Source organism: Serinus canaria, chromosome 1 (assembly GCF_022539315.1).
Source record: "Serinus canaria isolate serCan28SL12 chromosome 1, serCan2020, whole genome shotgun sequence".
In the NCBI taxonomy this organism is placed as follows: Eukaryota; Metazoa; Chordata; class Aves; order Passeriformes; family Fringillidae; genus Serinus; species Serinus canaria.
This window is the reverse complement of record NC_066313.1, coordinates 74,034,274-74,057,696: the sequence shown is the minus strand read 5'-3', so window position 1 is coordinate 74,057,696 and position 23,423 is coordinate 74,034,274. Positions and strand designations below refer to the sequence as shown.

The window sequence follows — 23,423 nt, the reverse complement described above, 5'->3', positions numbered from 1 at the left end:
GAGCCATCGCTGTGCAGCAAAGTGTTTGTTCATTGAATTTCAGCACCTGGCTGCTCCAGTTAGAAATTGTGGTTAAATAACTGCAGCCCACTCTCCTCCTCTGCCCAAGGGGAGAAGCAGCTGCTCTCTGTCTAAACAGGCTCTGGTGTGCAGTAGGAAACCTAAGGTCTACTTGTTTGAAAGATTTATGGGTATAGGAAAATACTTACTTTTGTGCAACAAAAGAAGGGTCAAAGAACTCAGACGTAATCCTGTTTGCATACAGGGAACAACTAGTCATAGAGCACAACCCTGAAAAGCATAAGACAAACCATTCAGTGGAGCTGGCAGCAGAGCTTTGGGCCTTGCCCTGAAGTCAACGAAGTCATGGAGGATTGTGCATGGGTTTCTGCGGAAAAGAAGCGGCTCTGGTATGACTTCAAATATGCAAACTGATAAAAATAAAGTATATTTACCAGAGAGAATGAAAATCAGTCCAGCTAAACAAGCTATTTTTGCTTTAGTCTGATCAGAGCCTCCAACTTTTGTACATTTCATCCCAACCAGTCCAAAAACGGCACCGAAGAAGCCCAGGCAGACAGCGGAGATCATCAATCCTCTGCAGGCTTGGATGTAACCTGTGAGAGAAAGAGCAAAGCTAATATGAGAACTGGGACCATGACAAGTTTTGCTGTAGTTTCCCTCCCTCTGTGCACCACCAGGCTCTCACTATTGCAAATGGAATCAGACTTTGGCTGGAACAGTATCACTTTACCACTGAGTGTGTTCCTCCAAGTGATGTGTGCCCTTCACAGGGCTTCATCACCCATGCCCAGCTCATAAGAATCATCCTGTGGCACTCTGGGCTCCAAAACGTTATCCCATGGCACTGGATATAACATCTTGCAGATGTTATACCCATGAGGTTTAGGAGAGCAACTCCACATGGTCTGATCAGGTCACAAGTTGCAGAGCCACCCTGTGCACTCAAAGCAAGTCTTACATCCAGTTGTGCGTGCGTGTTGCAAGTGCAATATGGCTGGCAGTGAGGCTAGCAGCAGTGACCCTGGTTGGGATCCTGGGTCTTCCTGAGCCTGCCTGGATGTGCCACTGATTTGATTTGGATCTGCCCAGAAGGCCTTCATTCTGCAAGGAAGTCAGCCACATACTCAGCTCCATGGGCAGCAGTAGTCCTTTGGGATAAAGCAAATCACTGCCATATTTACACCTGGACAAACAGCTTGCACCTGGCTTCAGTCACAAACAATTTGGCTCTGCTGCCTGAGACTGCTCCCAGAGGGACCTCCCAGGGCAGGACCCTTCAATGGGACAATGGGCTGCTTGGCCTCTTCTCCCTTCCGAGAATATCTTGTAATTGAAGGACTGTGATAATCTCATATCGCTGCTTACGGGGTGGAACGCTGCAATCTTACACAGCTGAATAACCATCACAAGATGTTTTTCTTCATAACCTGTTGTTACATCTCATTTAAAATGAAAATGAACTCCCACTATTAGGGCATTCATTCTTTTTGCTTTGATCTCCAGTGGGTGGAAATGTTGAGAGCTAAACCACATTGTCATTGCCTATTACACCAAATTTTATGTAATAATAAATAAACAAAAAAACCCCACCAAACCCTGCATAAAAGTTTTAATATGTAAGAAAACAATATACTAAAGCAGGAACTAGAGGACATCTGATGAAAACAGAAGGCAGCAGATTCAAAACAAAAGGTATGCTTGTTTGTAAAATGAAGCTGTAGAATTCCTTTCTACTGGATGTGTGGACACTAAGGGTTTACTGAGACTCAAAAACAGACTGGACACGTTCCTGATGGAGAATCTGTGTCTGACTAGCAGGGCTCTGAGATGCACGTGGCTACCACAGACACCCGGCCACCTTTTCCTATCCTTAGTGCCACCTCCTTTAGCCACTGCCGAAGGTATATCAGCTCTAGGATGACCACCCCGTGCTTTAACAATATTTTAAATCCCTCACTGATTCACAGCTTTGAGCAACAAAGCAATCTGTAGCACATAACAGCCCATTTTAGCAGGCCTGCTGAACCTGGGAGCTGTGCTGCCCATCTGTGAACACAACCTACTAGCATTTATCTACCTCTGCTGGCACACAGATAGACCTCTTTCATTTGCAGGCTTCTGCAGCCCACCTGCTCAAGAAAGACACAGTCAGTGACATAAGTCTGACTGTCATATGGCTCACGTGTTGGAAGGTAAGAGAGAAAGTGATTTGTGCAAGACTCAGGTTTGAAGAGAGCAGACTTGCTTTGTTAATTTTTGCTATAGGCATGGAAAACTTGGCTTATGCTGCTTTAGGTGGTGTGTAATGTATTTCTTGTAGCAGACAGGTAAAGCACGAGATGAAGACTGGAAAGGAAGCTATTATTTCTGACAGGTCCAATTTATTGACAGTGTTAGTTAGCTAATTGACACATTAAAGTGCTGAACCATGAACATGTTTACCCGGAGGTCCTCTAAACTTTTATTTATGTCTGAACCTCCTAGGAAAACCAGTAAATATTCACCCCAACTAAAATATCCAACATTTGCTAGTAACCACAGGGCTGAAATTCAGTTTTTCCTGAAGGTCAATACACAGTTTTAAAATAGGTAGAGGGTAGTGAGACAGCAAGAAATAATTAACTCACTCACTCAGAAATCATTTTCAATTATAAACAGCATGAGCTGGAGGACTGCTCAGTTCTGCTGAATGAATAACCTTTCTCACTAAATAATTCACCGAATTGGGCAGGCCAGCTATAGTAGGGCTTGTTTCAGTTCACCAGAGCAATCAGCCAACTGGCACACATTTTTAAACCAAAATACAGGAGAAAAAAAAATCCCATTTTACACCAGTACTGTGGAAAAGCAGAAGGCTCTAGTAGTCCCATGAAGTGGACTGGAGCATTAAAAAGCATGAAAGGTTGAAATCAACCTTTTCACCAAATCAAACCTCCCGTCGCTTAGATCCTAGATTCAAACTCTGTATAACATTTGGCTGTAAGAGGAACTAAACCTCTTTTTTGCTTTCAAGAAAACAAGACTATATTGGGCACCAAGACCTTACAGAGCTTGTTCAGACTGAGGAAAAGGATCTGGGGAGACCTTACAGCAGCCTTCCAGAACCTAAGGACTTTTTACAAGAGTGTGTAGTGACAGGACAAGGGGAAATGTCTTTGAACTGAAAAAGGGCAGATTTACATTAGATATTAGGAAGAATTTAGTTATTGTGAGGGTGGTGAGACACTGGAACAGATCCAGAGAAGCTGTGGATGCCCCCTCCCTGGAAGTGTTGAAGTTTGGATGCAGCTTTGAGCAACCTTTATTAGTAGGAGGTGTCCCTACCCCTGGTAGGTGTGTTGGAACTAGATGGTCTTTAATGTCCCTTCTAACCCAATACATTCTGTAGTTCTATGATCATGAAGAGGAGTGTAAAAGGGAGCTGTCTATTTTTTCACAGTCCTCCACTCAAGACTAAAACCTGTCCTTTTCCAAATGTTTATTGTCTGTATTTGCACCAGCTCCTGCAGGAAACTTGTCATGTACATACCAACCACCCAAATGAAGCTCCCAAGCAGCAAAAAGCCATGTGTTTTTAACAGACAAGCAGACAAACATGCATTGCTCATAAAGTCATGTTTAGCAGCATTCCAAGAGAAACCTATTTCAAGGTGGTTTTTTTTTTTTTTGGTTTGGGGTAGGTTTTTTTTTTTGTTTGTTTCAAACAAATGTGTTTTGTCTTGCATTGAAATTAATCTTGTCAGAGCTTCATCTTTCTTGCCTCACTGCTGTCACACTTGCCTCATGCTTACAAAGACATAGAAGGCATTCACATACTCATATCATATGACACTATGGAAAAAATATATATGCAAAGTTCTGGGGATTGCCACTTTCACAATAAATGCCTCTGATGGCATTTTGCAGTCTACATCACGTGAAGTGTAAGAGGTTGCCTTACAGATACAGCACAGATTCCTTCCAAAAGTACACACCCATTGCTTTTGTATGGCTTTCTAAGCTCTAAAACCCTCTTTTAGCTCATAATTGAATTTTTGTTCAGCTCTGTTCTTGCAAAAGGTCATCAGATCCATTGTAGGAAACAGGGAAACTGATACGTCCTCTTATAGGGAGGTGGTTTCATCAGTAAATTTCCACCTATGACCGGTGGCACAAAAAGTAAACCCGAAATGACTTTAAGCCCCACAGACAGGAAGAGCATTTTTGCTTGCATAAAGAATGTAGGGCTCAGCACTAAATGAGGGCTGGCCAAATTGGTTTCTTCTATAGGAATGCATAAAGGTGGAAGGGGACCACAAGCAATTTTCTCTGGAAGCCACTTGTGTGGAGTGATGGCCTGAAAGCCATGATGGTCTGCTGTGCCATCCCACAGCAAGCTAGGCAGGACAGTCCAAGCCCACTCCATGACAGAAACCAAAACAAGGGTGAAGAGGAACCACATCCTGAGCACCCCTGACCTGAGCTATGACACTGCTTCTGAAGAAGAAAGGACTTCTCCTGCACTCCACAGGACAACTGGCATAGAATCATAGAGTCATCGAGGTTTGGGTAGGGAGGGACCTCAGAGGCCATCTGGTTCCTACCCCCTGCCAAGGGCAGGGACACCTCACATAGACCTCAAAGCATGGTCACACCCATTTCTTTCCCCCTCATTTTGCCTCTGATCCCCTGGAAGACCTGATCAGTCTCTCAAGATAAGAAGTCCAGCTTACTTAGAGGTTTCCAATTTGACCATAAAAAATATTTCTGTAGAAGAGGAACTGCTCTGAGAGGCAGATCCTCTCCATCTGTGTAACAAAGGAGTGGAGCCAAGCCACATTTCCCTAGGACAGCAGAAATATTTTTAGGAATTTCCCAGTCACGCTCTACCTTTTTGATGAGAGCAACATATTGTCACTACACATATCTTTACAGGGTTATTGTTTCTGCTCACAAACACTTCCCTGAGAACAGAAACCAGATCTGCCCTGTTTGTGTATTCTGAGTCCCCCACCTGAGGATGGAGTCAGGAAGTTCCCACATTCCCAGTCACAGGGAATGGTATCCACCTTGGACATGTAAGTCTGGGCAAAGGGGAAGAGGAGGGAAGGAAGAGGCTAGACAAGGGCTGAGGCAGACTTGTCTACTTGTTGAGACACAAATTCTTTAAGCCACGAGTGACACACCGCAGCCCTGAAGTGCACTCCCCCACAGGGGAAGGGTTGGGGTGAAGAGGGGACATACACACCCACAGTCAGCTGCTGACAGGTTCCCTGCAGAGCCTGAAACCACAAGAAAGGGAGTCTGGGCTAGGCTACCTACTGAAAGCACCCCTGACTGCAGTGGCTGCCCCTCTGACCCCACCCAGCTTGCCTGGTCTATGCTGGGGGGGTACCCCACTCTCCCTCCAGCCTGCCTTTCATTCACATTGTGCCTGGGTACCAGAATCTGCCCCCACAGCATTTAAAGATGCTGTTGAGAAACACTGATGCCAAGAACTTTCTACTACTGAAAAATAACCTGGCCAGAAGGGTTGGGACAGGGCCCTTCCAGATGTGTATTTCAGATTCACTTCTGTCTGAAATGAGCTAATGGCTCCTTCACTGTGCACAAGGCACCTCAGAAACTCATTCTTTGGCCAAATGGAAAGTGCTACCCAGCACTCAAGGTTTCAATGCACAAGTGTTTGGGGGAAAGGAGGGAAAGGATCTTACTGTCAAGTGTTGTATTCTTTTTGAAAATTTAAATGTTCCAAATTCTTCATACTTTGTAACTATGCTTTTCTTACTTTAAAATCAGATTCACCCAGACCTAAAAGAACAATAGGTTCAAGGGATCCAAAAGGTTCCGCACCAACGATCACTCCATGCCTGCCTGCACAGAGACCCCTGCTCCTTGCCCAGTCCTGGAAATTACACTCTCAGCTGCTACACTTGGCCACAGAGTGATTGATGTCAATGGAGGCCAGCCAGCTCTCCTATCCCTTTGGAGAAACTGGCAAATTCCTCTGCTGCCACAGGGCTGGGTCAAAATAAAGTCTGGGAACAGCACTTCTGCCCCCGAGGGAAGCATCCTGCAGTAGTGGTGCTTAAGGGCTGCCTGTGTTACCTCATTTTGGTATCTTGGCCTCTTTCAGCCTTTTCTACACACTGAGGTTAAAGGTTTTCTGATATTGGTATTAACGTCATGTTCGTATTAATCCCTGTTACAATTAGTATTAATCTCTGTTAGTGATTAGATTAACAGACCTTGCTTTCCTCTTAAACAGAGCTTTTACACCAAAATACCTTCTCAGACTCCAGTGCAAAGGGAATGTCTTGCCAGACTGTGAACAGTAGGCATGATCTTTTGTGAGTATCAAAGCCGCTGGCACACTGCATATTGTATTCATTTATAACTATAAAAACTTAGAAAAGGTGCCATATTCTTAAAAGCCTTTCCTCCCTTCCTTTACAGCCACTTCTGAAGCTATGAACCAATGTCATACACACTTATCCTGTTTCTACCAGTCACAATCAGTGTGGATTTATCAACTAAAAGTTTAATTGTAAAGATTTCCTGCAGTGAACCAGTTTCCCAGTACAGCTTCCCTAAAGGGCAAAAATGTTTCCCCTTAACGAGGGAAGAAACGCAGCACCAACTCAATCTTTGGTTTCAAGCCCTATAGCAAAACTCTTAGTTTTGCTTCAAAATAACACTGCCCTAAAGCTGAGCAAAGCTATGCATCCCTTCTGCATACCTTTGCATCCCTGACTGCCCCAAGCTTTCACACTGTCATTTATCAATGAAGTAATTACATCTGAGTTAATAACCACTTAGCAAAACCAGCAAAGGAACATTAATTAAAACAAAACGACGCCAAGGCTTGTTCTTCTCCACCGACCGTTGCATGGCTGGCAAAACCATAAAAACGAGGAATGTCACGACAGTCGAAAAATAAATCGGCAAGAAAAATCTGCCTGCATTCTTCTTGTGTCAAATCCACACACACACTCTTCTGATGGGGAAAAAATGGCAGGTAGTGACAGTACAAGAGACCAAACCGGACACTTGGGCACCAAATATAGTTTCAACTAATGGGGTTTTGGGAGGAAAAAAACCCACTTCCACAGATGCGCACAAGCAGCACGCTGCCACCTGCCTGGGGACATGGGGGCACCTGCCCATGGACCCGCGGAGGAGCCGCCTTCGTTCAGGTCCCCGCCGCCCACCGGCCCCGCTCGGAGCGCCCCGATCCCCCCTGCCCGCCCGCCCCGCCGAGCCCGGCCCGGGAGCGGCCCCGGGAGCTCCCGCCGAGCGACACAGGGGACACCGGGGAGGTGTCATCGGGGTGGGGGTCAGCGGGAGCCTGACCGTCCAGAGCCAGCATGGATGGGAAGTCCTTGCAGTTGGAGACGCCGGTGGAGTCGGTCACGCAGGTCTTCCAGAGGTTGGCCCAAAAGGTGGCGGTGGTGATGACCGTGCCATCGATGGTGGACACCTTCCAGTAGTCGGTGGGCAGCGTAGAGGACACCAGCACCCATCCCGAGATGGTCAGCAGGAACGCGATGATCTCCGCCGACGTGCTCGCCATGGGCCCGGCAGCAGGCGGCGGGCGGCGCGGAGCCGCGGCGGATCCCGGCGGAGCCCGGGGCGGCGGATCCCGGCGGGAGCGGGCGGAGCGGAGCGGAGCCGAGCCGAGCCGAGCGCGGCGGGGCGGGGGCGGCGGCCGCTGCCGCGCAGCCCAATCAGCACCGGCAGCTCCCGGCATCGCCCCGGACCGGCCCCGCCCCGCCCGGCCCCGGCATCGCCCCGGGGTCCGCAGAACGGAGCCCAGCACGGCCCGGCCGGGTGCTCCCCGGGCTGGCGGAATGAACCAGAGCCGAAAGCAAACAGCGGCGCGACCTGTAATTTGGGGTTAGATTCCCCTTCCTCCGCAGGTGCTCGTGCGGGGATCGGGAGGGGATGGCAGCAGCGGGACAGGCGCGTCCTTAGCATCTCCTTCCCAGCTGCAGGTTTGCGTCTCTTTCCCTATGACCCCGCGCCCATCCTCCCCACAAACAGCCTCGCCAGGAGGGTGGCTTCGAAGAATACTTGTAGAATACAGGTGTGCCGACCGTGAGCGCTCCATGTTCCTACATGGGCATAAGCTTTTGAAACGCAAAATAGGGTTTTTATAATCCTCTGAAGTTCAGCTGGTCCCTGATATTATCCAGCCACAGGTGATACAGCGTTTGATACCTGTTTTTGCAACGTGAGATGATGAACTTGGGATTTTCTACCTCTGTTTTCATGCAGTGGCATTCGAGCCTGCAGCTCACAGGTGGAGCATTATCCACAGTGGTTTCTCCTCGTTTGAAGCTGTTTACTTTCCACATCAGTGGTATATTTGCCATTGATGTGGAAAGTACACTGCCGGTCTTTACTTTCCTCCTATTTATGTCAAAACTATTGTTAACATTTTCTAAACCTTTTTGCCAGATGGGCAATCACTGGAGGATAAGAAGCCATATTTGCATCATTATTCTTCTGATGAATGCTCTTTGGTTTTGCCTTGTGGACACAAACCCGGATGTAATCACCTTACAGACATATATTAAAAAAAAAAAAAAGAAAGAAAAAGAAAACGGAGAAAAACCTCAGAGTTGTGTGTACCTTTGGATGTGTATCAGAGCACAGTGGGAACAGCGTGTTTGTTGATCTGTTAATGCTCCAGCAGGATAAAAGGGGGTCCACAGACGCATTTACTGACGCAGTGGCTCTCTGCCTGCTCTCTGCCTCCTTGGTACCCTCTGACTTTCAGGTGACGCACTTCCCTGCATTGGCAGGGAAGAGGGAGTGGGAAAAGCAGGCAGGAGGCTTGTTTGCACAGCAGCATTGGGAATGGGGCATGCTACAGCTCCTTTCAACCTCTGTGCCAAGATGCCTTCCTCTCTCCCCAGGAGGGAAAAGAAACAGGGTCCTGAAGAAGGTGAGCCAGCCTCCTGTGTGGTGTCAGGCTGTAGCCAGAGCTCACTTTGGAACACTGGGATGACTACAGATCCAAGTCCCATCTCCATGATATTATGATCTAGTTATTGTAGGGCATGGCAGCAGAAGGGAAAAAGGAAAGAAAGATTTTTTTCAATATTTCCCCCCATCATAGTTCTTTGAGATCTTGCAGACTCCAATTATGTTGGAAGTGGTAAAGTAAATCAATCCAAGTGATCAACTAGGATCTAATCAAGTCTGAGGTAGGAGACTCGAGTCCAAACTTGGGTCATCGTGTTTCTTGACATGGGAAGCTCACCTATTGTTTTGTTGATATCACTGCTTTGCTTGGTGAATCGAGGGAGTAGCATTTGGGCAAATTTTGGCCAGGATCCGTCAGAACTTTTGGGTGTGCTCTCACGCAATAACCACAAGGCTGGAGTGAGTGTTGAAGGACAGGACAGGAACACAACCAGGACACCTCTAGGCCTGAGTCTGAGCTCCTGAGTCTGGGAAGGAGAGGAAGAGGCTCTTCCTGAAGAGCATAGGCATCGCTCCCCAGAGGGCCAGCAGAAGTGGCAGGCTGGTGAGTGACCCTGCTGAGGATGGGCAGTCCTGCTGAAGCTGCCGTGGCCTCTGGCTGTGATGTCCAACACCCATTTGTGCTGTCCCAAACCATGCTGCTGTCAACAGAGCCAGACTTGGCTGCCACGTACAGTGTGGATCCATGTCTCTCTGAGGGACACCTGTCTGCTGCCAGGCACTTCAGGTGAGTCCATGCAGGTGGCTTAGGACAAATGAAATTATTTCAACCTCAAACCCACTCTCTGCCTGCCCATAAGGACTCTTCAAGCAGGGCTAATTTGTACGTTCATTCCCTTGTAAGCCCTGTTTTATCCAGAGTGTTGTAAAGTGGCCTGAGTGTACATGAGAACCAGACTTGCTTTGGCTTCAGGGAAAGGCTCCTCCTTCCATCTCCTGACACTGTTGCTTCTGAGGATGTTTTATATTACTAGTCCAGTTGTTACCATCTTTCTCATCTAAATTCAGAGCAAGATGTTGCACTTCTGATCTCAAGTTTGGTGATGTAAACCCAAAATGACATAGTGCACAGCTGAGCATTTCCCCCAGGCTGAAGAGGAAGGGAAGTTGCAAGAAGATACTCTTCCATGGTGACATTTTCTTCATGCTGTCTGGAATCTGTAAGGATAAGACATTGGAAAACATTCATCTGGGAGGCTGTGTTTCTGTTGTATTTTTTTTCTTCTTCTTTCTCTTGTGCAACTGCAAGTCCCTTTACTGTCAGCTTAACTCATGCATCTTCCAGTTTTCCAGGATACTGTGGCCTGTTGATGTGGTAGGAGCTTTAACATCCATAGGAAGACATTGCTATATCTCTCTTCAACCTCTGCCTTCCTGCCACCATAGCTCTGGCATTGGATTTGCTTACTTAGCTTTCTTAGCTTTTTATAATTTATGTGGTAGAGCAAAAGACTCGGCCTTTGTTTTGTCTTTTTGTTGGATTTCTTTTTTGGGTTTTTTTTTGTTTGTTTGTTTTTTTTGGTTTTTTTTTTTTTGTACTTCGGGACAAGTTATGACTTGGGAAGTTTTTGAAAGTTCCTCAGGCTGCTGTTGGACTGATTTCTGTTTTCTTCTGTTCATAAGTTGATCATGTCAATATAACAGCACAGTTTTGTGCTGGGTCATTTGACTGAGTATGGAGTTTATTCCCTTGGACTGGGGACTGGATTTATTCCCTTGGACTTAAGAAAGGTGCTCATGTCTTTTTTTAAGAAAAACAACCCTTGTAGTTTATTTTTTGTGGCAAGTTTCATTGACACCTGGGCATAAAAGTGGTATTTAGGGGGAAAATATTAGTGTGTGTTTAGAATAGTCTATTTCATTTGGAAGGGGCCTGTGCTGATCATCTAGTCCAGCTGCCTGACACTTCAGAACTGACCCAAAGTTAAAGCCTGTTTCTAAAGGAATGTCCAAATACCTCTTAAACACAGACAGGCTTGGAGCATCAGCCACCTCTCTAGGAAGCCTCTTCCAGAGTTTGACCATGCTCTCAGTAAAGAAATGCTTTTCCTGATGTCCAGTCTGAACCTTCCACGGCACAGCTTTGAACCATTCCCAAGCATCCTATTGCTGGATTCCAGAGAGAAGAGATCATCTTCAACTTCCCCTCCTCAGGAAGCTGCAAAGAGCAATGAGATCACCCCTCAGCCTCCTTTTCTCCAAATAAGACAAGCCCAGAGCACTCAGCCACTCCTCACAGAACAAGATTTCCAGCCCTCTCACCAGCTGTTGTTCTCCTATTGACGCGTTCAAAGACCTCAACATCCCTCTTAAATTGTGGTCCTAGCCCTGCACACAGCACTCAGGGTGAGGCTGCACCAGTGCTAAAGAGAAAGGGATGATTCCCTCTCTTGACAGGCTGGTGATGCTCTGTTTTATGCACCCCAGGAAGGGATTTGCCCTCCTGGCTGCCAGGACACTTGGCTGACTCATACTGATCCTGCTTCTGACCAGTACCCCCCAGATCCCTTTCTGCAGGGCTGCTCTCCAGCTTCTCCTCTCCCAGTTTATACCTATTCCCACTCTGTCCTAGGTACAGAGACCAGCATATGGACTTGTTACATTTAATCCCATTAATCATTGCCCAATGCTCCAATGTATTAAGATCACTCTGCAAAACCTTTTGTCCCGCAAGAGTGTCAACAGCACCTCCTGGGCTGGTGTCATCAGCTAATGGTGTGTCAAGCTCTGCATCCAGACTGCTGATACTGAACAGATCTGGCCCCCAGGAATGAGGTGTGAGGAACACCACTGGTGACCATTCACCATCCAGATGTAGCCCCACTACAACCCTTTGGACTTTGTCCTTCAGCAGCACGCCATGAATCCATTCAGCCCACAGCTGGACAACTTGTGTGGAAGGATGCTGTAAGGGACAATATGAAATCCAGACTTAAATCCAGAAAAACTCCATCCCCCACCTTCCCTTCATCCACCAGGTGGGTGATCTTATGATAGAAGGATATGAAATTAGTTAAACAGGATTTTCCCTTTGTGAGCCCGTGTTGACTGTGCCTGGGGACTGCATTGTTCTTTAAATGCCTTCTGACAGTACCCAGTGTGATTGTCTCTGCAACTTTTCCAGGAACTGAAGTTAGACTAACAGGTCTGTAGTTCCCTGGGCCTTCCCTCACATCCTTCTTGTAGATTGGGATAACATTGGCTAGCTTCCAGTCAGCAGAGACCAACCCAGGCTACTGTGGTTTTTGAACTACATACATTTTACAAATCAGGCTGGAATATTAATAAATAGTTGAATTTTTATAATGTACAAACTTTTATCATATTGCCATGTACAGAAGAACCCTTCAGAGACAGTTTTACTCTCAAGTCTGAAATACAGGATATTATTTTAGCTCTTGCAGGCTCAAAATTACAAGTAATCATTATTGCCTCACAAGTTAAACACTGGATGACAACGGCATTTGTTCTGCAGCCAGGATAAGCAGGCTAGGGTCGTCATGCCTTTGTCCCGGAGTAATTTTTCTTGTAATTTTACCATGCATAGGTTGGGCAACTTTAGACTCTTTCCTGGCTTTGCCATGTTATGATTTCCAGGGTGCCTAGAGCACTTGTGCAAAAGGAAGAAGTCCCAACTTTATTTTTCTTCGGCTGAAGGACATCTTCCTTGTCTGCTAGGGTTTTCCTGAGAGTCTAAATATTGAAAAAGTAAGGCAGACATAGGGAACACAGACAGGCTTATAAGAGTGTCATCACCTGGGTCTGTTGGCTGTGCTAGATCTGGGGAAGGCACCCCAAACTGGCATGTACGGTAGAGGAGATTAACACAATGGTAAGTGAGGAGCTTGCACGGTGCTCTGCATTGTGTGGAACAAAGTGCCACCTAAAAAAATGAGCAACCAGATCCTCTTCCTCAAAAGACAGCAAACAAAGGAATGTTTCTGTCTCACCTAAAAAAAAAAAAATCCATCAGATTGGGAACATCAGTTAATAATCACCAGTCCTCTCTGGTGGTGCTATCGTTGTTTTTCTTAAGTGGTGGAAAAAGGAATTAAACTAAATTACTGCATGTCTTTTGTAAACTGCCAGGACAAGAATGATTTTTAGCTATGCAGTTCATATATTACATAACTAAAAAGTAAAAAATTAATAGGAACTGACAATCCAGAGCTTTTTAAAGGAGTGAAAAATTGCATTCCGCAAGCCATAAACTTTCCCCTCTCCCTCTCTCTGTTCAGTGCATTCGGACGTTACCGACTTGTTCTGTTTCTTCTTGCTTTCTTCTTCTTTCGTTCGCTTTCTTTCTTACTCTTTCTCTTCTTTCTCTTTCTTCGTTCTTTCTTTTCTTGTTTCTGCTTTCTTCTTTCTTTCTTTCTTTCTTTCTTTCTTCTCGCTCTTTCTTTCTTCTCTTCTTTCTTTTTCTTTCTTTCTTCTTCGTTCTTTCTTTCTTTCTTTCTTTCTTCTTCTTTTCAGCTTGCCTTAATTTTGTTGAGAAAAGCCTGTGTTGTTCCCTGAAAGTTTGTAATACAATCTTTTAAAAATAGATATAACCTGTTTAACAAACTCAGCAGGAAATGTGAAGAAGTGCATCTCCTACTTTCCTGGAGGTGCATTCCTCCTGGCCAACAGCACAGGTGCAGCTCTTGTCTGTCAGAAGTGGCCGCCACATCAAATTAAGTTTTGCTAAGCACAGACAGGTTGCTGTGGAAAGGCAGGAAACCTCCAGATAGGTTTTAAGAACATGCAGCCCTATGCAATGCAATTTAGAAAGTTTTTAAAATAAAAGAATATTGTATCTAATGGAATTTAAAAGGATTTAACTGAGGTGCCAGGCAGAAAGACAAATGGTTTTCCAGAGCAGTGGGTATTCAGAAGTGATCCTTGCCAGTGAGCCATAAAGACAAAGAAGTTGAGTCCTCACCAGTGTCTGAGCGTCAGGACAGTGTTTGGATATCGGTGTCCCTGCAGTGGGAATGCTTTCCCACCGAGCATGTCCTCTGCCCTCGTGTGCCACAGCTGGTTTCTGCTGTTTCCTGAGCACCCGGTAGATCTGGGCAGCAGCAGTCTGTCATTTTTCACAGGCACCAGGATAGCTCCCAGCCAGAGGACATGCAGAAGCAGGAGCTAACCTTCTGCGGGAGCACAGCAACAGGACAAGGGATACAAGTGGAAGGCAGGAAATACTCTTTAGGTATTAGGAATAAATTGTTTACCAGGAGGATGGTCAAGCACTGGGAGCGGGCTGCCCAGGGGGGCATCTCCCTCCTTGGAGGTGCTCAAGACTTAACCGGTCATGGCCCTGAACAAGCCCATCTGATTAGATGTGTTTTGGACTAGATGACCCCTGGAGGTCCCTCCTAATCTGACTTTATTACCCTGTGATTTTGTTACCTCGCTGGAGCAGATGGAGGAGCTCTGGGCTGCATTTGACTTATGATGGCTCTAAGTGGCACCCAGGTGCACTAATGATCACAGATTATATGTTATACCCAGAACATAATTCCATGTGGTTCCTGCTACCCTGTTATTTAGCACACATACTGGAATCTTCTTTTCACAGATAGGTGCATTTCAGTTCATAACAGCAGTGCATTTAACTACTTTTTCAGCTGTTTACACATAGGGAAATTTTCCATGGTCATCCTCTTTTTTTATTTATTTTTGTAGGATGCCTCTGGACTTGCTAGAGAAAACCCCAAGAGGGGCGTGTGACACAGAGACCTTTAGCTCTGCCAGTGTAGCCTTCCTGAGACAGCAGAGCAGGGATGAAAAGAAGAGATGAGCTCGTGGACAAGAGGACTCATTTCCTGCGTGGATGCAGGAGCTTGATGTTGAGTGTGTGCTTCAGCTGACAGGGGGTGGCAGCAACTGGAGAGAGTGGTTGAGGAGATGTGAGGTGCCTGGCAAGGGCCCTGGAGGAGGCAGAAATAAGCTGCATGAGAGCATGAATGGGGTGATCATTTACACCATGCTCTTTACCTAGTCCTGCTTAGGTGTAGCCTGGCTATCACCATGCATTTGTCCCAGTTTCCAATTTGAAGGAAGGGGAGACAGGAGAAAGTGAATTTCTGCCTTATACCTTCCCACCAGCATCCTCTCTCTGCAAGGAAGCTCTTCCATATCTGGTTCATCACCCCAGTTCCCATAGGAGCTCCTTTTTTACTCAGGGAATGGTTGTGTCATGAAGGGGGTGCTGTGGTTTGCTGTCCCTGGCCCCACTGTTTGCCAAGCACCAGTTGTCCTGGCTTGTGGCATAGGAAGATTTAATTTAACCGAGAACCTGAATACCACAACCTGGAGCAAAGCAGCTTCTGCAGTGTAATTAATTTTAGAGCAAACGGACTGGGATCAAAAAAGGTCACGATGACAAAACAGAGTTAAAAGCTGTCTTAGATCAACATGCTCAAGCAATTCAGAAACAAAGGGAATAAGGAAATAATATGTGACAGATTCAAAAATCAATAAACCGGTTGTGATTAGTGTGCATTTGATCCATCATCAATATTGCTCCTTTTGATCCTTCTGGATTGATTTGGCTTCTGATGTGGTGTGTGTTTTTGAAAGAGAAGAGGGTAAAACCCTCCAGTGAAAGTGGGGAGGGTTGCCTCCAGGTGTAGAGGTTCTTGGATAAAGAAGACAGATTAAAAATCCAATTTAAATTTTCTGAACTTAAGAAATCATAAATAAAAGTGGCAGTAATGAGATAGGAGGAGAAAAAAAAAAAGAACATATTAAAACATAGGTGTCAGTGTGTTTGTGCTGGGGGACATGATCAAGTTTTCCTCATCTTCCTATCTACTGAAAGCACTGCCTACTCAAAAATTGGCTGGATGAAATGAACTTGGAAGTTTTTTAGTGTACCAAGGAACACTTCAGCTCATTTTTGTGTGCAATCTATGCGCAGCACCATGTTTTTCCCATTTCTTCAGTGCAATGTTCGGCCAGCCTCCATGCTGACTCTTGAAGAAACAGTGCACTACTGCATGTAGTAAATGAAGCAGTATATTACCTAGGAGAAAATTCATTTGGACTGCTTATTTTTGCTGGGTCACAGTCCAGAGTAGCCAGCAAGGCATTTGCCAAGGGCAGGACATAATGTGCTTTGCCTGTTATGTTAATGCTTTCATGGTCCCATACGGAAAGTATTTTTCTTCCATTACATTGCAGTAGTTCTACCTTGCCATTGCCCTTGCAAAGAAATAAAGCCTTTTCCACTGATAATAGAGATCCAGGTATGCACTGTGGGGTTTTCTGCTGTTTTCCTCTTTGTTTTCCTCTTTGTTCAAGTGTCTTTTCTCAGATGATTGTTTATTTCAGTGGCTCATTAATACGCTCATTGCAGCTTTTTAATTCATTTTAGCTGTAAGCTATGGGCATAATCACTTCTGAAAATTCATTATTAAAACTATGTAAAATGTCTTTTTTTCATGTCAGAAATGCATTTTGTATTTTGGAAAAGGAGAAATTCTTAAACAGTTTTGACTTAAGCTGCAGTTTGTAAGGTGGGAAACTGATCATGTTTCTGATTTTGGTGGTATTATATGGATTTAAATATTGGACTGTACTTTTTGTTTTCAAAAAAGTTGTGTAGTGGGAGACAATGGGATAATGCAGAAACCTCTTTACCTGGTTCTAGCTCTGGGAAAGTTCAGTTTCCTTTTCTTTTCCAGTGTTTGCTGTAGTTATTTTATGTGGACAGGAATCAGAAAATCTTTCAACAGCAAATTCATGTTTCAGAAGTCTCCGGGTGACAAAAGAGTGGATTTTGATTGTAAATTGCTTGACAAATACTAGCAAAACAAAAATGCCAGCGGATGCCAAACATTGAGACTGGAGACACCAGTGTGTTTGGTTTTCTTTAATGACTGCCCTTTGTTTTTCTAATGGATTGTGCACTATTGACAAAAAATTACTTTCATTGATGTCTGAGGATTAAGGATTTATTTGGAAAGATGGCCCAGAGCATTTTGCTCATGTGGTATTCTGGGAACTGTTAACTTTTCTAAATAAGTACAAGAAAAACCTGATTTTGTAAGAGAGAATTAGGACATGGCATGCAAAAGCTACAGCCTTGCTGCATCCTTTAAAGAACTGCACACAAACATTAAAATTTAGCTGAAGGAAGTGTTTGTGCAATCACTGAATATACTGTTAGTGTGAAGTTCTGTGCTTTAGAATGAAATGCAACCATAAAAATGCATGAAATTCTATAGCCAGCCAGAAATCCCACCCTGTCCCCTCCAGTCCCATTAAATCCAGGACATCTCTGGAAAGTGTGCGGTTTTATGTGAGGAGTTTTCCTGCCTGTAAAGGAAGTCTGGGGGCATGGGCTGCAGGCACCAGCTCACAGATGCCTGTGTGCAGGCTGGTCAGTCACTGGAGCCGTGTTCTGTGCAGTTCTGCACAGTGCCAGCCATTGTCCTCACCAGGCAGCTTCCAGTGACACGTCACATGCCCTGAGCTGTGAAAATATTGATTTTGGGATCACATGCCTGAACAAGTCTCAATTTTCCTCCCATCCCAAACAGGATCTAAGCTCAGGCTGGGATCCTCGTTGAGCAGGTGTATGCCCTGGAGGTTCCTCCAAGCCCTTTGCCTGCCCATTCTTTGCAGGAGGTTTTATCTACCCCTGCCACAACTGTTCTCCAACTCTGGCAGCAGAAGTCCCAGTGCTGCACATTTCTGCAGACTGAGGATGGCTTAAGCATGACCAAAAGCACAAGTGCCTCTCTCCTGCCTGCAGGCTCCCTCTATGTCAATCCACCATTCCTGTGGGAATGATGGCCGCAGGTTGCCAGCCTCAGGCACAGGTCACTCCCCAGCTCTGTACAGGGTGACCAGAGAAATGAAGACATGACAGGTTTTGAGGACTGAGTTAAAGTACAGAAATGAAAAATCACAGTTAAATCAAAGGGAAAGTGCAATCCTCCCCTGTGTTCAACAGAAGTGAATTCTTGCATTTTTCCAGCAAATTTCATGCCTGGAGAGCTGACTGCTCACCCACTCCAGCAGCCCAATATTGTCCTGGGTTCTTCAAGGCCTTCCACCTAACTTGTACACATTGGCTGCCAGTTCTCATCCCAGTGAATCACAGCATGAGTGGCTCAGCAGATGGGCATCTCAGGTTTGAAGGCTTCATCCCTCTGCCCCCCTCACATCTTCAGCAGTGAGTGTCTTATGCAAGCAGAAGCTGCCCAGTTGCCCCAAGAACCTCACAAGTGCAGATGTGTTTCTTGGCTTTTGGCAGGGAGCAGCAGCATCCTTGAAGGCATGCCTGTCAGCTGAGAGACTCCTTGCCCAGATGCATTTCAGTGATTAACCTGCTGCCTCTGCCTGTCAGCTTAGGAGTTTCCATGCCACACAAGAAAAGACAGGAAGGTTAGATTTGCTTGAACTCCCTGGGACTGGTATGACATCCCAAGGGTGGGCATCCTTCTGGATATTCAGATCAATATCGACCATGTGGTTGGAGCAATGCAGAGCGCTGTAAATAAGGCATGTAACAGCTTGTGTTGCAGGGTTGCTCCCCAGACAAGGCTTGGAGAAGTCAAGGGGGTCTCTTTTCCAAGGCAGGACTGCAAGAGGTCACTCTCCTGTCTGTGCTGCCCCTGAACTCAACCTCTCTTCTGTGAGACGTTTCTTGGCATGCTAGTGGTCTGCTGGCTTGTGGGAATGGCCCCTGCCAAGTTCTTCAGGTGTGGAATAGGTCGTTCCCTTCTCATTTGTAAAGTGTTAGGTTAATTTCTAATCAGAAGTGCCTTTGAACTTCTGAACTTTGAACTCAGCAAAAGAAACCTTACCTTGAGTACATCAAAGCTTGTCACTGTGCTTAGGGGAATGATTTATGCCACAAACTCATCATGCCAAGAAATTATCTCAAGTCCTTTATGTGGCACAGGCATCATTGAATATCTTAATATGCACAAGTAAATAAAATAAAGCCATTAGTCTAGGATGCACACCCCTGAGAGCAGAATTTGCTCTGCAGGTTTTCAAGACGGCTGAAATACCAACCACTGATCTTTCACAAAGAAAATCTCTCATGTGTTAGAACACAGCAAACAAGAACACTCATATACATATTTATTAATTTATATTGAAAGGATGTGATACAAATCATTTTATATAGCCCTGCTTTATACTATGTCTCAGAAGAGATCAGGCTCTTGTCAAAACTGTTATTTCCTAGATATTGGAGAAAAATTATTTGGCAACAGCCTCACCAACCACAGTTTCATGTTTTCTTAATGACAATAAACACATACACATCTCCATAAGTAAGCATTACCATTACAAACTGATGCAACCAATTCATAGATTAGCAAGAGAGGACTAATGGTTTAGGAAAAGTAGAGGAGGCTGAAACAACCCAGCACACATACCATCCCTCCCCTTAGCAGATGAAAATGTTCTTTTCCCTTTCCTTACAGAAATCTATCATAGGGCACTACAAATGGTGTCTATGACAGGGCCTCTCTTAATCCGTAGAATTTCTTCTGCAACTGATATTCTTACATACTACTGCACACTACCCGTATATCCCTAGGATAATTCATTACTAGAAGTGGAATAGGCATGTAATAATTATAGGTACTTCCTTTGTAATTCCCTTGTAGCTTTGCTTTGCAAAGCCTACAATGCCTAAAAATGCCCACCAGGACAATAATTTCATTAGGATTTTGCTTTTCATCCTTTTTTTTTTTTTTTTTTAAACACTGTCTGGGTTTCAAACTTGCTTTAGTGTACACTCCATGACAGAAGACTTCCCAAATGAGCTCGTTGTGAATTTCAGGTCACTATTGTTCCTCAGCTCCATTCAAAAAGTATGACATTCTGTGTTGGTTTGTTTGTGCAACAGCTGAGCTTTTTTCCAATAGGGAAGTAAAGTACTTAAGTCATGTCCATTTGTTTTTGATGGGGCAGCAGTAGCATTGAACTGAGAGGTGTTTCTGAGGTTTTTTCCCTGATGACTTCCAGAATTTGATGCTGATTTCACTTTTTTTCTTGTATGGCATCAGTCACACCTGGTGAGATAAGCCATCTTAAGCTGTTCCTGATTCTCAGATGAGCACTGAGCATACTGTTTAGCACTTCTGTGGGCATGCTCTGCTCTGTTGCAACACAATACTTTTCACTTTAGAGTTCCATCACCTTCAGTGAGTTGACTCTATTGTCCCAAAATATTTGCAAGCTTGGGAATACCCAGAGTTATATATCTGGGTATATATCAGTATAATCACCCTCTCATGTGATTAATTTTGGAGTAATTTGAACTCATCAGCAGAGCTTGCCAGATTATCTATTAGAAGCATGAAATTGCCAGGTCATGTCAATGATCTCTAGTTCTGCTCTGCCTTGTGTTTCCCTTCAGAACAGCCAGGCACTCGTTCTCACAATTATTTCTACACTCTGCATCCAGAGACTTGCAGTCTTATTTAAATTATGTCTGCTCATGACCAGCTCCCTAAATGGTTCACATAAAAAACTAACTGCCAGTAGTACTTTCTTCACAAGGGGAAGAGGAGGGGCAGGCAATGATCTCTTCTCTCTCATGACCAGAGGCAGGACCCAAGGGAATGGCATGAAGCAGAGTCAGGGGAGGTTTGGGTTGGATATCAGGAAATGTTCTTCACTCAGAGGGTGTTTGGACACTGGAACAGGGTCCCCAGGGAAGTGGTCTCAGCACCTGCCTGACAGAGTTCAGGAAGCATTTGGACAATGCTCTCAGGCACATGGTGTGACTCTTGGGGATGGTGCTGTGCAGGGCCAGGAGTTGGATTTGATGATCCTGATGGGTCCATTCCAACTCAGAATAGTCTGTGATTCTACAATTCTATGATTATGAGCTCATCCTGGTGGTTGTTATTATTATTATTATTATTATTATTATTATTATTATTATTATTATGATTATTATTATTATTATTATTATTATTATTATTATTATTATTGTTATTATTGTTGTTGTTGTTGTTGTTGTTGTTGTTGTTATAGCAGTGAAGGATCAACACCAGAAGAGGTAAATCAGTGAGGGATTTACTTCCTTAATATTGGAGTGTTTTATTGAAGGTGTGAAGCAGCTGTGAGCGCTGTTTCTCCAGCTGCTAAACCACGTTCTGATGCCCATGTCAGAAATGATCTGTAAATGGTGATGGTAAGGGTTGACCTTGCCTTCTGTATTAGTATGCTCATGTAATTTTTTAGACTCCTGTTGCTTCTTAAATTAAGACAATACTACTACATTAGCTATCCCTGCCTACTGGGAGGGAGGGTGAGGCTGAGATGCCTTTGTGCCGAGGAAGCAATTTTCAGACCAGAGACTCAGAGAAACGCACAATTTTTCCCAATTTTGTCCCCTGAGACCACTGTGTAACCTCCCCATTTGGCTGAACCATGGCTAGAAATGTGACACTGGCTTTGCACCTGAGCATGCAGAGACACCTTAACTGAAGAGTTTTTGTGTGATGACTGTTTCATATATGCTTAAGGGGCAGGGTTATGTCTTTGAGCTGAAAGAAACTCCTTGGGAGTGCATAAATCACAGAAGAACTATGTTTGAAGATTGTATCATATCCAGTGGAGGTGATACAATCTCCACAGCATTTGTATCTTTGAAATGAGTCATTATTTTGAATAATGATCCATGCTTGCTCATTTTCATGTGAACAGTGATGAGAAAAGCTTAGCATGAAGGATTTACTTCAAGCTTTCAAACTCTTCCTCAAGATCCACTGGTCTGTGAATTTTAAAGATCACTGACTAAGGCCATGTGAAGTGGTAACAGGGATTGATGACACTTGAATAAAGAGAGTTATCGATCTGTGTGACAGCTGCCATCACTAACAATGTGGTCTAACCACAGTGACACCTCTCTTCCTTTCCCTTTCCTTGCCAGCCATGACTTCTTCAGTGCCTCTGCAAATGAACCTTCATTCTGCTCTGTATTGCAACATTGAGGGTAGCCCCACAAACAATCAGAGCTTCCCACAAGTTCATTTACATTTGAAGTGGATATGATGCAATATGACAAGTGGTATTTGGCAATCAGCACATTATAGGTAACCCTGTTCCACGCTGTCACTGTAGAGCACTTCCTGGCAGCAGAGCTCCATGCACCATAGTCAAAGGAGTCTGCAGAGCTACTCAGATGATAAATAAAGGGTGAAATGGGAGAACTGTGTCCCTGAGAGCCTAATTCATTTTATATCATTATTGATTCATTTAAGCAAAATAGGCAGATTCTTATGGAGTCATCTATATTACAAATGTCATGGGATGAGTTTTTTACTGTCAAATATTTTAATGCCAAATCCCATATTTACAAATTGAGATATTTACAACCTGAAAAGGTTTTGTCATTCACAAATACAAGCTGGCAGGAATATAGTGCTTTTGTATTGCTGGAGATGAATTTTGCACCCTCTACTGGAAAAACATGGAAAAGGGACTTAGATAAAGTGAAGTTCTCTCCTCATTGTCCTTCAGCAGAGTTGTTATATGCTGACTAATCCTTAATTTCTGATCACTTATGAGTACTGGCACACACGACTCTTAATTTGTGAATTTACCTGCTGCCAAAGTTAATAATCAGACTGTGGCCTCTTGTGAAATATGATTTCCAAGCGAATACACTGCTTTCAAAGGAAATAATTTTATTATTTTTAAAATTTCCATTGATATGTATTCACCTGGAAAATCCAGAGCACAAAACAACATGGGAAGCCTGAATATAAGTTCCACTATGGCAGGCTTGAAGTGACATTGCTCAATTAGTGTTAAGATCTATGCAGCTCTGAGTTTGCAATCAGATCCTCTACCCAGTCACAGGAAAGCATACAGCAATTATTATTTCACTTGTAAGAAGAAAGAACTCTTTTCAGGGTTACATCACACGCCTTTTCTCCCAGAACAAGCAAATGTGGCAAACAGAAAATGCAAGTGAAAGAAACGGTTGGTCCTAGACAGTCTGACTTTGGAAGAATGGTAATTTCTATCAAAAAAGAGAGAGCTGATAGTTTACCCTCTAAATGAGACATTCATTGTCTGAAACTTGAAATGTGTGAAAAGGTGCGTGAAAGGAGTGTGGACAGCTTCCCAGGTGGGATGCGAACATTCCTGTCTCTGAGCTGCCTCATCCAATTCAGCTGAATGACATTACTTCCAATCTTCTGATTTAAGCAGGATACGGTAAAATGAAGCAGGTAGTTACCAGAGTCTGATATGATGAGTCTGTACACTCTCAGCAGAAGTGTTTGCAGGGAATCTGCTTTCCATTGATATGACATGGTCACATGGTAGAGGTGTGTGATCACTCAGAATCTCACTGGATCCTGGCTGGGTATCAGTAAGTGAATAGCAAATAAAACACATCATCAGATGGATTTACTGTGTTAAATTTGCAAAGATCACAAACTGCTCCTTGCACTGCT

At 44.4% G+C, this 23,423-nt stretch overlaps 1 protein-coding gene across 2 annotated transcripts in view; it reads right to left on the bottom strand.

Moving 5' to 3' along the window:
* CLDN10 (claudin 10) overlaps positions 1-23,423 on the bottom strand; it is a 55,684-nt gene that overhangs the window by 6,370 nt on the left and 25,891 nt on the right. The window contains exons 1-3 of one of the 2 annotated variants that reach the window (XM_018909068.3): positions 7,357-7,618; positions 456-617; positions 210-291 (exon numbers count right to left, since the gene is read on the bottom strand). In XM_018909068.3, coding sequence (XP_018764613.2) covers positions 210-291; positions 456-617; positions 7,357-7,576 — 464 coding nt within the window. In that variant the 5' untranslated portion in view covers positions 7,577-7,618. Of the gene's footprint in view, positions 1-209; positions 292-455; positions 618-7,356; positions 7,619-23,423 lie in introns of those variants that run through there. The other variant, XM_030234235.2, reaches the window with a different exon arrangement.